This window comes from Hermetia illucens, chromosome 1 (genome assembly GCF_905115235.1).
Source record: "Hermetia illucens chromosome 1, iHerIll2.2.curated.20191125, whole genome shotgun sequence".
Classification (NCBI taxonomy): Eukaryota; Metazoa; Arthropoda; class Insecta; order Diptera; family Stratiomyidae; genus Hermetia; species Hermetia illucens.
This window is the reverse complement of record NC_051849.1, coordinates 122,547,000-122,562,383: the sequence shown is the minus strand read 5'-3', so window position 1 is coordinate 122,562,383 and position 15,384 is coordinate 122,547,000. Positions and strand designations below refer to the sequence as shown.

Sequence of the window (15,384 nt, the reverse complement as noted above, 5' to 3'; positions counted from 1 at the left end):
TCCACGGACCCAGGGATTTGCTGGTACCACCGCAGATTCGGGGATAAAGCGACAAGATGTACGCTACCGTGTAGATTCTCTTCTACCGCAAAAAACTAGGTCCGCGGGGGGTCTTGGCGGCGGCCACCCAGAACGCAGCACCACGTCGCCTAACTATTTTCGACCCCTTCAGCAGGCGCAACTACCTCGTCGACACGGGTGCGGAGGTTTCGGTTCTTCCCGTACCCCAGCATCATCAACTTTTCCCTCAACCGCTCAAACTTGCGGCAGCAAATTCCTCCCGCATCAATACGTACGGGTATAGGCAAGTGGACGTGAGTCTTGGCTTGCGTAGGACGTTTTCGTGGCGTTTCATCCTGGCGGATGTCAGCTTCCCCATACTAGGCGCAGACTTCCTGTGTCACTATGGATTGCTGGTGGACTTGCAAAACAAGTCTCTTATAGATTCCACGACCAACCTTAATTCGTCGGGACATATGGTATCTCACCCAGGCAATAATCTTTCCGTTCTTTTAGAAGACATTACCGACTCTCGTGTTCGGGCACTTCTCCAAAAGTTCAGCCAGATTACTACCAACTGTAGTCTCTCCAAACCAGTGAAGCACAATGTGCAGCACCACATTATCACTACTGGTTCCCCGATCTTCTCGAAGGTGCGTCCTCTACCATCTCAGAAACTGGCAATTGCACGGAAAGAGTTTGAACAACTCGTTCAACAGGGTATCTGCAGGCCCTCAAACAGCTGTTGGTCTTCCCCACTGCATATGGTCCCTAAGCCAAATGGCGAATGGCGCCCATGTGGGGATTACAGAAGGCTAAATGCACAGAGTGTTCCTGACCGATATCCAATTCCACTCATCCACGACTTTGCGCATCACCTCGCAAATTGCCGCATCTTTTCGACCTTGGACTTAACCAAGGCTTATCACCAAATTCCAGTAGCTCCTGAAGACATTCCAAAGACGGCAATATGCACACCCTTTGGACTCTTCGAGTTCACCCGAATGACTTTCGGATTGTGCAATGCGGCGCAAACCTTTCAAAGGTTCATTCACTCAGTCCTGCGAAACCTCGAATTCTGTTTCGTATATTTGGATGATGTTTTGGTCGCTTCTTCTACTGAGTCTGAGCACTTAGCCCATCTCGAGTGCATTTTTCAACGTCTCCTTGAGGCCGGTTTAGTCCTAAACGTTGAGAAATGCAAATTCCTTCAACAACAGGTGAGATTCCTCGGCCATTTCATTTCCCCTGAAGGAATACAGCCCGACCCAGACAAGGTGCAAGCAATCACAAGCTTCCCGCGTCCAAAGACAGTGAGGGAGTTGAGGAGGTTCTTGGGCATGCTAAACTTCTACCGTCGTTTCCTGCCCAAGGCCGCCCATCTCCAGTCCATTTTGAACGCGTACTTGTCTGGCCCCAAAACTAAGGACACACGAGAGATTGTGTGGTCTGAAGAGGCTATCTGCGCGTTTGACAAATCCCGTCAACAACTGGCTGACGCTACACTCTTGGCATTCCCTCTGCAAGATGCACCCCTAGCCGTTTTTGTTGATGCCTCTGACATCGCAGTAGGTGCTGCCCTTCACCAAAAGGTGAACCAAGTTTGGCAGCCGTTGAGCTTCTTCTCGAAGCAGTTGAATCCCGCTCAACGGAACTACAGCACCTACGATCGCGAACTGCTCGCCGCATACCTGTCCATCAAATACTTCCGTTTCTCCCTAGAAGGCAGGCCGTTCACAGTGTTCACGGACCATAAGCCTCTCACGTTCGCTTTGAAACAGAAGCCCGACAAAGCGTCCCCTCGTCAGCTTCGACACCTGAGCTTCATAAGCCAGTTTACGTCGGACATCCAGCACGTGTCCGGGAAGGACAACATTGTTGCTGACGCTTTGTCTCGTGTCTCCGAAGTTAACATCCCCGCCTCACTCGATTTCTCGGCTATTGCCAAGGCGCAAGTGGATGACGCAGCACTTCAGAGCCTCAAGTCCAACCCCAAATACAAATTTCGGGAGTTGCCCATCTTCGGCTCAAACCTCTCGCTCTGCTGCGAAGACTCGGAAAAGGGACCTCGGCCATACATTCCGGCCACATTTCGCAAGGAAGTGTTCCACGCAGTTCATGACTTGGCGCACCCCGGCATCAGGACAACAAACCGGTTAGTCACCGGACAATACTTCTGGCCCTCCATGAACAAGGATATTAATTCCTGGGCCAGAGAGTGCATCGCATGCCAAAAATGTAAAGTCTCCAGGCATGTTAGGAAAGAAGTGGGCTCATTCCCCCGCACTACCAAGCGTTTCCACACCATACACCTCGACATAATAGGGCCTTTGCGAGACTCGCACGGTTTTAAGTATTGCCTCACAATCATCGACAGGTTCACGCGGTGGCCTGAGGCAATACCTCTGAAAGACATTACGGCGCAATCATGTGCTGAAGCCCTCTGTCGAGAGTGGATACCTCGCTTTGGCGTCCCTGCAGTGGTCATCACTGACCAGGGAATGCAATTTGAGTCCACCCTTTTCTCCGAGTTAGGCAAACTCCTTGGTTTTAAACGCCAGCGGACTACGGCATACCACCCACAATCCAATGGGATGTTGGAACGTTGGCACCGGACGCTGAAAGCCGCCATTATGGCACGCGACGACCCGTCCTGGACGCAAGTCTTGCCTCTCGTCCTACTCGGCCTTCGTACAACCCGCCGAGAGGAATTTGCTGCCAGCCCCGCGGAGCTGGTTTACGGGGAGAATCCAAGACTCCCAAGCGATCCGGTCTTCGACAAGAGATCGGGTCTCACGGAGTCGGGGTTGGTGCGTCTGCTGAGGGACAATCTCCGGCGCATCAAGGCGCCACCACCCACTCGACACTCGTCCATACCTGCTTGTTCGCCCAAGGAACTGGACACATGCACGCATGTGCTGATCAGGACGGATGCCGTCCGGAAGCCGCTGCAGCCTCCATATGAGGGCCCGTACCGTGTTCTCGAGCGGGGAGAACATTTCTTCCAGCTCGAGATCGGTGGTCACAAAAAGGCGGTCTCTTTGTCCAGGCTGAAACCCGCGTGCGCCCCGAAGCAACGTCGTGTCCGCTTTGTGGATTAACGGCGAACGAAGTTCGGGGATCAGTCGCTGAAACCCCCTAGGTTTCATCTGGGGGCGGAGTGATGTGGCGCGGCAGGATTCGCAGCATTCGAAATTTATTTCGAATGTTGCGAGCGAATAGATGGCGCGGATCTATCCACTTTGCGTGGCACGCCAAGGGAGTGGAAGATCGCAGTAATTATGTTTTTCAGACCTGTCACTGAATTTAATTATTAAGTTGAAAATTGCTAAAGAATAGGGAAGTCCTTTTTGAATTAAAAAAATAGAATTTGAGTTAAGTTTGCTGTATAGAATTCGCGTTGAGTTTGCTGTATAGAATTCGCATTGAGTTCGCTTAAATATTTTAATAAAAATATAAGTAATCATAATTACTTAAAACTGACTATATCGACCACGCTGACGACCCTTGACTAACTAGAACAACTTGACGATATTTATTTTTTAAATTAAAGCGTTCTTCGGTTTCCTATTTCGAACATGTTACTAAAGGGGAGAAACGCTTAAATTTCTTACAGACACGGGTTCAATTAATAATTACGTATAACCCTGCCACATTAAAAATTCACTCCGGAGTCAACGAGATTTCTATGCAAACCCGGTCGCCGGAAGCATCAAAATCACCCACCATTCATATGTTGAACTTCTTCGCCCTAATTTTGACAAAATAAAATTCTTTATTCTTCCCATCTATATATCGTTTTACGATATCATTGCTAGTCACATCTTGAAACATTTAAACGCCATTATTTTGTATGTAAGAACTACTTGACCATTAATTCGAATATCCTCGTTCCACTCAAACAGCAGGCAATCACTACAGTTAATAATATTGATATGATCTTCTCACTTAAATCGAGAACAATCTTCGGAATTAATTGCCCTTATTAAAATTTACTCTAACCTCCTTTCCGAACCCGATTAGAAATTTACCAATACAAACAATATAAAAAGAAAAGTTCGTACTATGCTTAATGAATCTGCCCACTGGAGATCTTAACCTTACCCGATGTTACTGAAGGACGAAGTAGAAAAACAAATAAGCAAGTTACTTGAGGACGGAATCATAAGTCACAGAGTCGTAAGTCACCATAAAAGTCCCGGGTGGATTGTCCCAGAAAAGAGGATGCATCGGGGCAAAAAAAGTCCCGCCTAGTGACAGATTATGGTCAAAGGGTAGTATAGGTCCCGGGGCGAAACGTGGATTGGTACCCACGATGGAGCATAAAACCTGGGAAATGCCTGCTGAACCAACACCAACAGCTCTACTACCAAACCCTATCTCCACCTCCACGTGGTGACCGCTGGGAGCTCTTTCTTGACGAAAAGCTGCAGACGGAGAAGGATGAAGGCGAGTCTCCCGCGCCTAAAAACGGGACAAATTGTACCAACTGGTCCTCCAGGTTGGGGGTTGGGTAGGGCTGACAACCCTACACGGAAAACAACCTGTTACGAAGCCACAACAGGAGCCTCGGATAGGACGGATGTTAAAACGACGGACCCGGCAACGACAAAGGAACAACGATTTGCGCATTTTCTCATGGAACGTGCGCTCCCTGTACAGAGATGAAGCTGATAAGCAGCTAGCCGATACCCTGTCCCAATATAGGGCTGATGTAACAGCGTTGCAAGAGATGCGATGGACAGGGACCGGTTTCCTGGAGAAGAGCCACTACACCATATATTATAGCGGCCATCCAGTAAACCATGTGTTCGGAGTAGGTTTCTTAGTCAGCCAAAAAATGAAACCTGCTGTTATCGGCTTTGAAAGTATAAGCGAACGGCTATGCACTCTGCGCTTGCGAGGCAAGTTTAGAAATATAAGCCTCATAAACGTTCACGCCCCTACAGAGGAGACTGCAGAGTCGGAGAAGGATACCTTCTACGAGGCAGTAGAAAGAGCCCTCGAAGCCTGTCCCAGATATGATATCAAAATCATACTTGGGGATTTTAACAGCCAAGTAGGGAAGGAGCCCGTATTCAGGCGATACGTTGGCTCCCATAACTTACACGAAAAAACAAATGATAACGGACTGCGGACTATTCAATTAGCACGAAATGGTTGTTGGAAGTACCTGGTTTGCGCGGAAAGCGGTCCACAAACATACGTGGGCCTCTCCAGACGGGACCACTTTCAACCAAATTGACCACGTGTTGATCGAACGCCGCCACCTCTCAGCCCTGATGAATGTCAGAACATATAGGGGGGCCAATATAGACTCGGATCACTATCTCGTTGGCATGGTGCTCCGAGCTCGAATAACAATACCACCTAGAATCCCCTCTGACAATCAGGTGAGAGTGAACACTAAAGCCATCCACAACACAACCCTCCGCGACACCTATAAGAGGGAAATGGATGCCGCAATAACCGCAGTCAACAGAGGACCTGGAGATAAAGCATCAACAAATGATCTTCATAACCACCTGAAAACGTTATCATGGATACGGCCACAAACATACTTGGCCCCAGCCGCAAAAAGAGTCGGAACGGCTGGTTTGACGATGAATGTAAGCTAGCAACGGAACGGAAGAATGCCGCATACCGAGTAATGTTGCATTCTCAAAGAACGCGGGCACGCGCAGAGACTTATCACGAACTCCGTCGAGCGGAGAAGCGACTTCACAGACGGAAAAAGGAAGCCTGGGAGAACCAACAAGTCTGTGAACTAGAAAAGTACAGGGAGCAACCGCACCAGGCGCGCAAGTTTTACCAACAAGTCAGCAGGATGAAGCCTTATACACCTCGATGCTCATCCTGCCGAGACAAAGAGGGAAATCTGATTTCCGACAGAATGGGCATATTAGAGCGATGGGTTGAGTACTTTGATGAGCTACTGAACAACCAGAACATCGGCGAGTTGGAGGTCCCGCCAACTGAAGACGACGGATAAATACTGCCACCACCAAGTTTAGGAGAAACAGTCCGTGCAATTCATCGGCTAAAAAATCATAAGTCGCCAGGAGCCGATGGAATTACAGCCGAATTGGTTAAATATGGAGGCGACCAGTTACACCAAGTGGTTCATCAACTTGTGCTCAAGGTATGGGACAGCGAATCAATGCCTGACGATTGGCAACGAGGCATAATCTGTCTCATACATAAAAAGGGAGATATCACACAGTGCAGCAATTATAGAGGTATCACGTTGCTGAGTACCATCTATAAGATATTCTCCACTATCTTGCTAGGCCGGATAGCCCCATACGCCCAGAACACCATTGGCCCATACCAAAGAGGCTTCACTCCAGGCAAATCAGCAACAGATCAGATTTTCTCTCTGCGGCAGGCGATGGAAAAACTGTTGGAATATGGACAACAGTTGCACCATCTGTTCATCGACTTTAAAGCCGCCTATGATAGCATAGCCAGGGTAAAACTGTACACGGCCATGAGAGAATTCGGTATCCCGACGAAATTAATAAGACTGACTAGGCTGACCCTGACCAATGTGCGAGGCCAGATAAAAGCAGCAGGATCACTCTCAAGACCATTCGACATCAACAACGGTCTACGACAAGGGGATGCGCTATCATGAGTCCTCTTTAACCTGGCCCTCGAGAAGGTGATCCGTGATGCTGAGGTGAATGCAAGAGGTACGATCCTCTTCAAGTCCACCCAACTACTGGCCTATGCTGACGATATCGACATCATGGGAAGAACCACCCGAGACGTTCAAACTGCCTTCATCCAGATCGAGCAGGCGGCGCGAGATCTTGGGCTGCACATCAATGAAGGCAAGACAAAATACATGGTGGCAACGTCAGCACCGAAGACGAATCAACCAACAACATCAAACCGCACTGGTCAAACACAAGCACGAACAAGAATAAGGATAGGGGAATACAACTTTGAGACCGTTGACAATTTCTCCTATCTAGGGTCGAAAATCACAACCGATAACAACTACGATGATGAAATCCGCGCACGGTTGTTGTCAGCCAACAGAGCCTATTTCAGCTTACAAAGACTGTTCCGCTCGAAACGTCTCACCATAGGGTCAAAGCTCTTACTGTACAAGACTATGATCTTGCCAGTCCTCATGTATTCCTCGGAAACTTGGGTTCTTAGCAAGAAAAATTGCGAACTCTTGGCCGCGTTCGAGAGAAGAATCCTCCGAACAATTTTTGGCCCCCTACATGAGGATGGACGATTCCGTAGCCTACATAATGACGAAATCTATGAGCGATACCATGACCGTCCGGTTGTGGATAAAATCCGGCTCAATAGGTTACGGTGGTCGGGTCACTTAATCCGTATGGATGAAGATGATCCCACCCGGAAAGTCTATAAGGGCAATATCTATGGTAGGAAAAGAAGACGAGGCAGACCCTGCCTAAGATGGAGCGATGGCGTGGGCCAGGACGCCAGACAGCTTTTAGGGATATCGAATTGGTGGACCTCGGCGCAAAACCGGGATGTCTGGAGTTCCTTATTAAGGCAGGCCTAGACCGGATACCGGTTGTTGCGCCGTTGATGATGATGAGTGACAGATTATCGTTAATTTAATATATAATAATAATAATAATAAACTCCGCCGAAGCCGGTCCCAAGCCCGGTTGTGAAAGGAGGAGGGATAGATAGTTTCAGTCTGAATGGCTGTACGCCACCGCAGCGTCTCAGGGGGTAGGTGAGGAAAGTGCAGGAACTTTGCAGTCTTGCAGATTACTCACTAAGGAAGCTATCTACACACCTGGCAGCTAGGGATAAAATGCACCACCAACAATGAGAAGAAAGAGAAATTTGAGGTCCGGTACGGATAACCGGCGGGAGTCGTCTGACTTGGTGACTGGGTCGGGCTCTCGTAATGGACAGCACGGCGTCGAAACCGCTAATCGTGGGGCGGTTCGACGTCTAGGCGCCACGACAACCAGGAGCACAGCTCCGCCTGCTGCAGCTGTTTCGCCATAATCTGTGGCGACCACTTCAGCAGGTCCGCGTAGGAAGCGGATGAAATGGACTGAAGAAATGAACCTCTTCATCATCCGCTCCTACTACGAAATAACGGCGGGGGCAGGTACAACATCTTACCGCCCATTGTTGCACCAGAGATTCGTCGAGCGTTTCCCGCAATTCGCGCACGTGACTGTGCAGCGAATCGCAGACCAGTACCGCTTCATTACTCGCAGCGACACAATCCCGGCCACCATCAGGGAGCGTGTTCGACTTGAAGTCATCGGGGAAACTGGTGACCAAGAGTCGATGGGGGCAGAGGCGGCGGCATCAACAACACCACGCCGCACTGCAGGCAAGAGGTTCAGTACTCGCCGAAGCACTCTTCTCCACCGTCCAGCTGAGGTTTCCGCTGAGGTTCGGGACGAATTCCAAAGAGCGTGTATAGAATTCTCGGATATGGATCCTTTGCATACACCAGGTATTCCCAGGCTCTATGCATCTCCAGCAACTCCGGGAATTCTATCTCAAATCAATGATGAGATTGCATCTCGACTGTGTGCTGATATGTCGCTGCTGCAACTACAATCACTTGTGTATTGTGGTGCAGTTGCGGCTATTAGATTGCACGGTCAGAAGATTCGCTTTCGCGTTATTGGTTTGAGTGACCAAAGAGATCCACCATGGAAAATTCGTCTGGAACGTCGGCGGGACTCACTAAGGCAGGACATTGCTAGACTGATTCAGATCAGCACTGGCAGTGCCAGCCGACGGGTGAGAAATAAATTGCAGAGGGTTTACCGGAACTATGCCATCCCCTGTGAGACACCCGTTGTTGAAATTCTGGACACACTAAAACAGAAACTTTCTGTCATATGCAATCGGTTACGACGGTATGGCGAAAGTTATTCCAGACGTGTCCAGAATGCAACATACGCGAGGAACCAGCGGAGCTTTTTCAGATCTCTCAACGTATCCCAACAGAGCGCCCAGACAATACAGTTCTCGGTGACGGAAGCGAAAGAATATTGTGGTGGACTTTGGGGGTTACCTGCCCAGCATGCTGAGTGGATCACCGCCGAAGGCACCCGCCATGCCAATACACCTGGCATGAATTTCGCGAATGTTACCGAAGAGGAAGTTCGACGAGCCATAAACATCTCGAAGAACTGGAGGGGCCCAGGTCTGGATCGGGTGCAGAATTTCTGGTATAAGAAATTTACCAGCGTACACAGTCAGTTGGCACGCAGTATAAATGAGGTCATGAGTCGGCCGGAGGAATTTACACCTTTCCTCACTGCGGGGATTACCTACCTTATCCCTAAGAAGGACACGGTGCAGGACCCCGCAGACACAAGACCGATCACTTGCTTACCTACCCTCTACATATTCATCACGTCCATTCAGAATATGGCCCCGTAATTATTCAAATGTGTCCGACTAGCTCAGTGGTTAGAGCACAAGGTTGTCGTATGGAAGGGAATGACGTCAGATACCAGTCGACTCAGCTGTAAATGAGTACCTAAGTCAAATCAGAGTAAAAAACTCGGGCGAGCGCAATGTTTTGGCCTCAAAGGATAATAAGGGTGAAACGAACATGCGAAAACATATGTTGATGAAGGGAGCCCATTGAGACACAAATAGTCAGATCAATTTAAAAATTACGAAATTTCAATCACAGTTACATGTAAGTTCTTTAAAAAAATGAAACTTGCAAATCACATTTTTAAACCCGAAACAATAAGTTTCAGAACGTGGCACAACGTAGAACGATTGCTCTCCAGATCAAAAGTTTAAATTATCTACTCCCAATCAATCCAATGCAATCTACAAGATCCCAATTGGAGGAGAACAAGAGCTACTCATGGAGAGCTGGTAAAAAATTAAAATAAATAATTTTAGTGCGGTCTACTTTCAAACCGGACGTACAGTTAGAGAATATTATCAATCTATTATACACTCAATATTCTATGTTTACTGCAAATTATCACGCTTGAAAACAAGACTATCGCACTTGATTGATAATATAATGAATGATAATTATAAACATACCTGCTGAAAGCTTCCTGCCACAGAGTCGTCAATGATTTCTGTATAATAAGGCGTATTAGCTGCAGAACATAATGTATCAATAATCTTTGTCTTTCCGCTATGAGCTGGTCCTGATAGAATCACTGCCTTTTCTAAGTGTACACATTCAACAATATTTTTCAAAAGCTCTACTTGGCAAGATAAAACAATTGCTCCTGGTTTTACATCTTTTGTGAGTGTCAAATCAACCGAATTACTATAGTCATGAAGTCTGCTTAAAACTATATCATTCAAAAACAATTCCGAGTCAGTCCAATATATGCTGACATCATCTGATAAAGAGTTAAGTTTTTTGACATCACATTTAAAAATTTCGGAAAAAACAGTTTGTATAAAAAGTCTATCTGATTTAGATTCCATTCGTTGATAATAAACTAGCTTCATCCGCTCATACAAGACTAGAAGAAACTCATGGAATATTTCCTTGAATTGCTGAAGATGATTTTCTTTATTCAAAGTTTTTACAGGAAATATGAATCCTGTTTTCGAGTCGAAAAGGAATTCACACCAACGTAATAGATCACGTAAATTTGCTTCAAAGGGTCCACCTTGTGTTCCAAAATCAAAATTTGATATTGCTTCATTCAACCGCTCAGAGAACTTAACCATTCTGTAAAGGAGATCAAACTCTATCTTTACATTATTAGGGGTCTCCAATATTTCAAAACTTGGGGACAAATTGTTAATATCGAATAAATTTACACTCTTTTTTTTAATATCAAGTTTATTGAGGAAGAATGTAAATTTTGATTGCATCTCTTTTGAACTAGCGAAATATTTGTTATTTATTACATACAATAAATCTTGAGTATGTAGTTTACTTAAGTAAACTTTTGTGAATCTATTTAAAAATGATTGTGGCAAGCCTTTCCTTCCTCCACCTTGTCTGGATGGATTTTGACATGCAAAAATTTTTGTTTGATTCTCTATTGTGAATGTTTGATTTAGCTCCGGAATAAACACCTCCCCACGATGATCAAGGATAGCATTCAAACCTTCCAAGACGCTCTGAGGTGCTAAATTCAATTCATCCAACAATATCCACGTAAATTTTGATTTCAAAGCTGACAAAAGAGGTCCATCACACCATTGGAATGAACCAACAGAATTTAATTCTGATTTATTTTTTGAAAAAATAACCTCTGAAATATTTTCCCCTGCGGGAAGATCACTTCCGAATAAATCAGCAAGATCTGTATGTTCACACAAATTTATACGCACTATTCGATATCCTACTGCCCGAGCCAAATTTTCAACGATGGAAGTTTTTCCCACTCCGGGGGGGCCCTCCAACATAACTGCTTTGTTTAAGCTCAATGCGGATAAAAGTCGAAATAGATTTTTTTTTGTGGTCGGTGCGTTGAACTGGAAATTAGTTACTTCTAGATTTTCCGTGCAAATATCTACAAAAAAGGGTTCGATACCAAATTTGTCATTTTTCTTCTCAATGAATAAATCTTTCCTTTCAACAATATCTAATATATTAATCGACAATTCAAAACAGTTTTGTAATTGAATTGCTGCAAATTTAATTACATCATTTCGAATGCATTTCGTACTGTTTTCACTTTCATGTAAGAGCATTTCCAGGGAATCAAGAAATACAGTATTTAATCCATATATGATAAACTCAGCGAATTTAACTGGTGTCTTATTTGAGTTAGTATTTATGAAATTCGCCCAGGCTAGGATATCTCTGACTGAAAAGTTGAATTTATCCACTTTACCTTTCAAGTAATAAACAGTTCGAACCATAACTCTAGCTATTTCATCTACGTTTTTAGGAATATTTTCATTCAACCCTATCTTCAAAGAATTACTTGCTATTTTTATCAAATCATCCTCGGTATCTGAAGGTTGACACCAAATTTCAGTGCACCGATTTCTTAAGGCTGGAGATAACTCTTTTTTACCAAAATCACCTCCGGGGTTCATTGTGGCTAGGAAATGAAAGCCTGGCGCTGCCTTAACTATAAACTCATCTGAAGTTTTTGTAATAGTTCCACCTTTCTCTGCTAGAACAATGCTTCTACTAGGTTCGAGAACACTATTTAGGCGTTCCAAAACAGAATCTTCAGCTAGCGATATTTCATCCACCATGAAAAAACTTCCATCACGCATCGCTTGTATAAGAGGACCGTCGACCCACTCAAACATTTGGGTTTTACATCCAACATTGTCTTTAGATATTTCTAATTTCTCCTTTACCCGACATGGTCTAAGACCTCCAAGAAAATCTGCTCCTTCTGTGTGCATATGACAATTCAAAATTCGTAACTTAGAATTGTTAATATCTGCCAACATTTGGCAAATAGTTGTTTTGCCACAGCCTGTCGGGCCTACTAATAAAACTGGTTCATTGAAATGCAAGGCTTTTATAATCAAAACGGCAATTCTTAGCATGCTTTGCGTCCAAATTATGTCGCTGCGTTTATCGTAATGAAATAAAAGCTCTAAAATATCTTTTGTAACCAACGAAGTATTTCTATGTAATGAAAACAAATTATTCAAATCAATTTTTTTGCGGAAATTATTAAAAAGAGTCTGAACAATCATATTGTTATCAGTTTCTGTTCGTACTTTTGCTGAAAGAATTAAATACCCTTCATCAACAAGATGTTGGTTCCAATCATATGAATTGTTTCGTAAGAGCTTTCTATCAGCCCAAGTGTATCGGTTACCCCATCTAAATAAATCTCGTAAAGTGAAGTTATTTTTCATTGTTGTTTTACGATTGATTTGTAATTCCGACATGCATTTCACCATTTTTTCCGAAAAAGATTTCGGAATTTTACATCTTTTTTCTAGAATGACTTCTAGTTCGGGCCTAGGAATTTCCGAAAAATGAAGTTCAATAAAACGGTTTTTGAATGCACGAGATAGTACTTTGCGACCACCGTATAAACCAGGAGGATTTTGAGTTGCAAACAACATAAATTTTGGATGAGCTTTAACAACGGTTTGCGTTTCCGGAATAAAAATTTCCCGATTATCATCTAACACCCGATTTAAGGCTTCTAAAATATCTGTTGAAGCCAGATTTAATTCATCTAATATTATCCAATAACCTTTCCGCATAGCTTGAACTAAAATACCTTCTTCGAATATAAACTGACCCTCGTTATTGGGAATATAGGTGCCGATATATTCTTGCAGATCGGTATGTTCGTGATTGTTAATCCTGAAACAATGGTTTCCGCTCTTCTTAGCGATATATTCAACCAAACTGGTTTTTCCAGCACTGGTAGGGCCTTGAAGTAAAATCGGATACTTTCCGATTGATATTATTCTTGCCACGTCTTTAAGGTTTTCACGAACAGTTTCAGTGAGTATATATTCTGTGCAATTTTCCACTTCTAAGGAACCCTTTTCAATCCAGTAGCCCTCAAAATTTAAATAATGTTCACCTGGTCGTGGAATTTCCTGTGAAATTACAGCTTTATAATTAGAAAGTAATGATGCTTTAATTAAATCCAGAACAATTTTATGAGAATCATGATCAAGTTGTGTTAGAAAACTTAAACAGAAACTTTCATATAAATTACGTTCTACTGAGCCACATAAATTTCTTGCACATATTGTCAATGCCCTACAAAGTGTTCTCAATGAAAAAATGGGCCTATTACCCAGACCATCATTCAATTCGATTTGTGATAAAGTCATCAATTTTTTGTATAATTTTACAATAGCTGATATCTTTATACTATTTATACCGGTATTCTGCAAATAATCACCAATCAGAATCCTCAAATCCATTTCATTTGTAAGTTCGTCTACAAATAGTTCTGTGAACCGGTTTCTTATGCTAGTCGGCAAATCCTTTTTACCAACATCTGTGCCTGGATTCATGCAAGCAAATAATCTAAATTCAGGGTGACGTTCAACTGGTACCAAATCTCCTTTTTCAAGAAGAAGAATAGACCCGTTTTCTTCAAGCAAAGTGGAGAGGCATTGTAACGTTTCATCAGATGCCAAATTGATCTCATCTAGTAAAATCCAGTCACCATTTTTTATACATTTCACTAAAGGACCTATTATGAATGCGAAAGACACGTTAGCGGATTTACTAAGCTGGAGATTTAGCTTAATTATTTTTTTTTGCAACTCCTTCCATTCTCCAACCCTTTTATTTATAATAGGTATATTTGATCCCTTGAAAACGGTCTCCGAAATTTTTAGCATCAATTTCACTAATACACGGAAGTCTCCCCGATTGAAGCAAGCGCTAAAGTTTGAAAGGAATTTTTCATTTTTATTTTCATTGAATGTTTTTCTAAATAATAATTCAAATTCATGCCTAATGGGCGCGATAACGGAAGATAAATCAACTGGCTTAAAACCACCAATCAAATCTGACACATCTGATTGATTATTCATATTAACCACCACTAACTTATGATTTGTTTTATCTGCCAAATATTGGATACAACTAGTCTTCCCAACTCCAGTTTCGCCTACTAGCAATACGGGCTCTGCATGGTTAATACAAACGCTTATTCTTTCAAGCAAGCTGCAGGCAAGACGAGTATAGGAAAATGTTATTTTCTCCTTTCGTCGGATTGGTAAGTACACATTATCATCGTTCAACTTAGACTTTTTAGCAGCGACTACGTCAATACTTTCATTGGTATCAGATCCTCTTTTTTGCATGACAAGATTTACTGACTCTTTGCGGTACAGATATGCTCTCCCAATTTTAATACTAGCGTTCTGATCATCAATGTCAGGTTTAAATTGATTGAAAAGATATTCGCACCTCGATTGGGTAATACCTAGTTTTGCTCCAATATTGATTATAAGTTCAAGTTTAGTAGCATCTTCAGAGAGATGTGAACAGAATAAGTCAACGACATTTTGAAACACAAAATAAGCATATTCTGTACTTATCTCTGAGAAAGTGGCATGCGATCTTTCGCAAAGTTTCATCAGATCACGTGTGGACACCAACCGACTAAAAGTTACTATTCTAGGGGATGAATCTTTCGCATTTTGAAGCAATGACAAATCAGAACTTTCACAGTCCATGGAATCTTCAGAAACTTCATGGTCCTCATCATTACAAAACATTAAGAATACATCAACGATTCTATTGGCTATAGGTAATAACTTCGGATAATTTGCACTCACAATATGACATAGTTCGCTTCTTGATAAAGCCTTAACATTAACAATATACAAATACTTTTCAAGTAGGGAAAACATTGTTTTTTGTGTATTTGTCAAGGACTTCTGTGAACTGAAATTAAATATATATATATATATAGAATTAGCTATCAAATTAATACTTGCCAAAGGAATCAC

The 15,384-nt window shown here is 43.5% G+C and overlaps 1 protein-coding gene across 1 annotated transcript in view; it reads right to left on the bottom strand.

Annotated features, from left to right (window-relative positions):
• The window catches only part of LOC119661292 (midasin), a 144,133-nt gene that overhangs the window by 92,790 nt on the left and 35,959 nt on the right, over positions 1-15,384 (bottom strand). Inside the window, 1 exon segment of the mRNA XM_038070579.1 lies at positions 10,045-15,319. Within this exon segment, the coding sequence (XP_037926507.1) occupies positions 10,045-15,319 (5,275 nt within the window).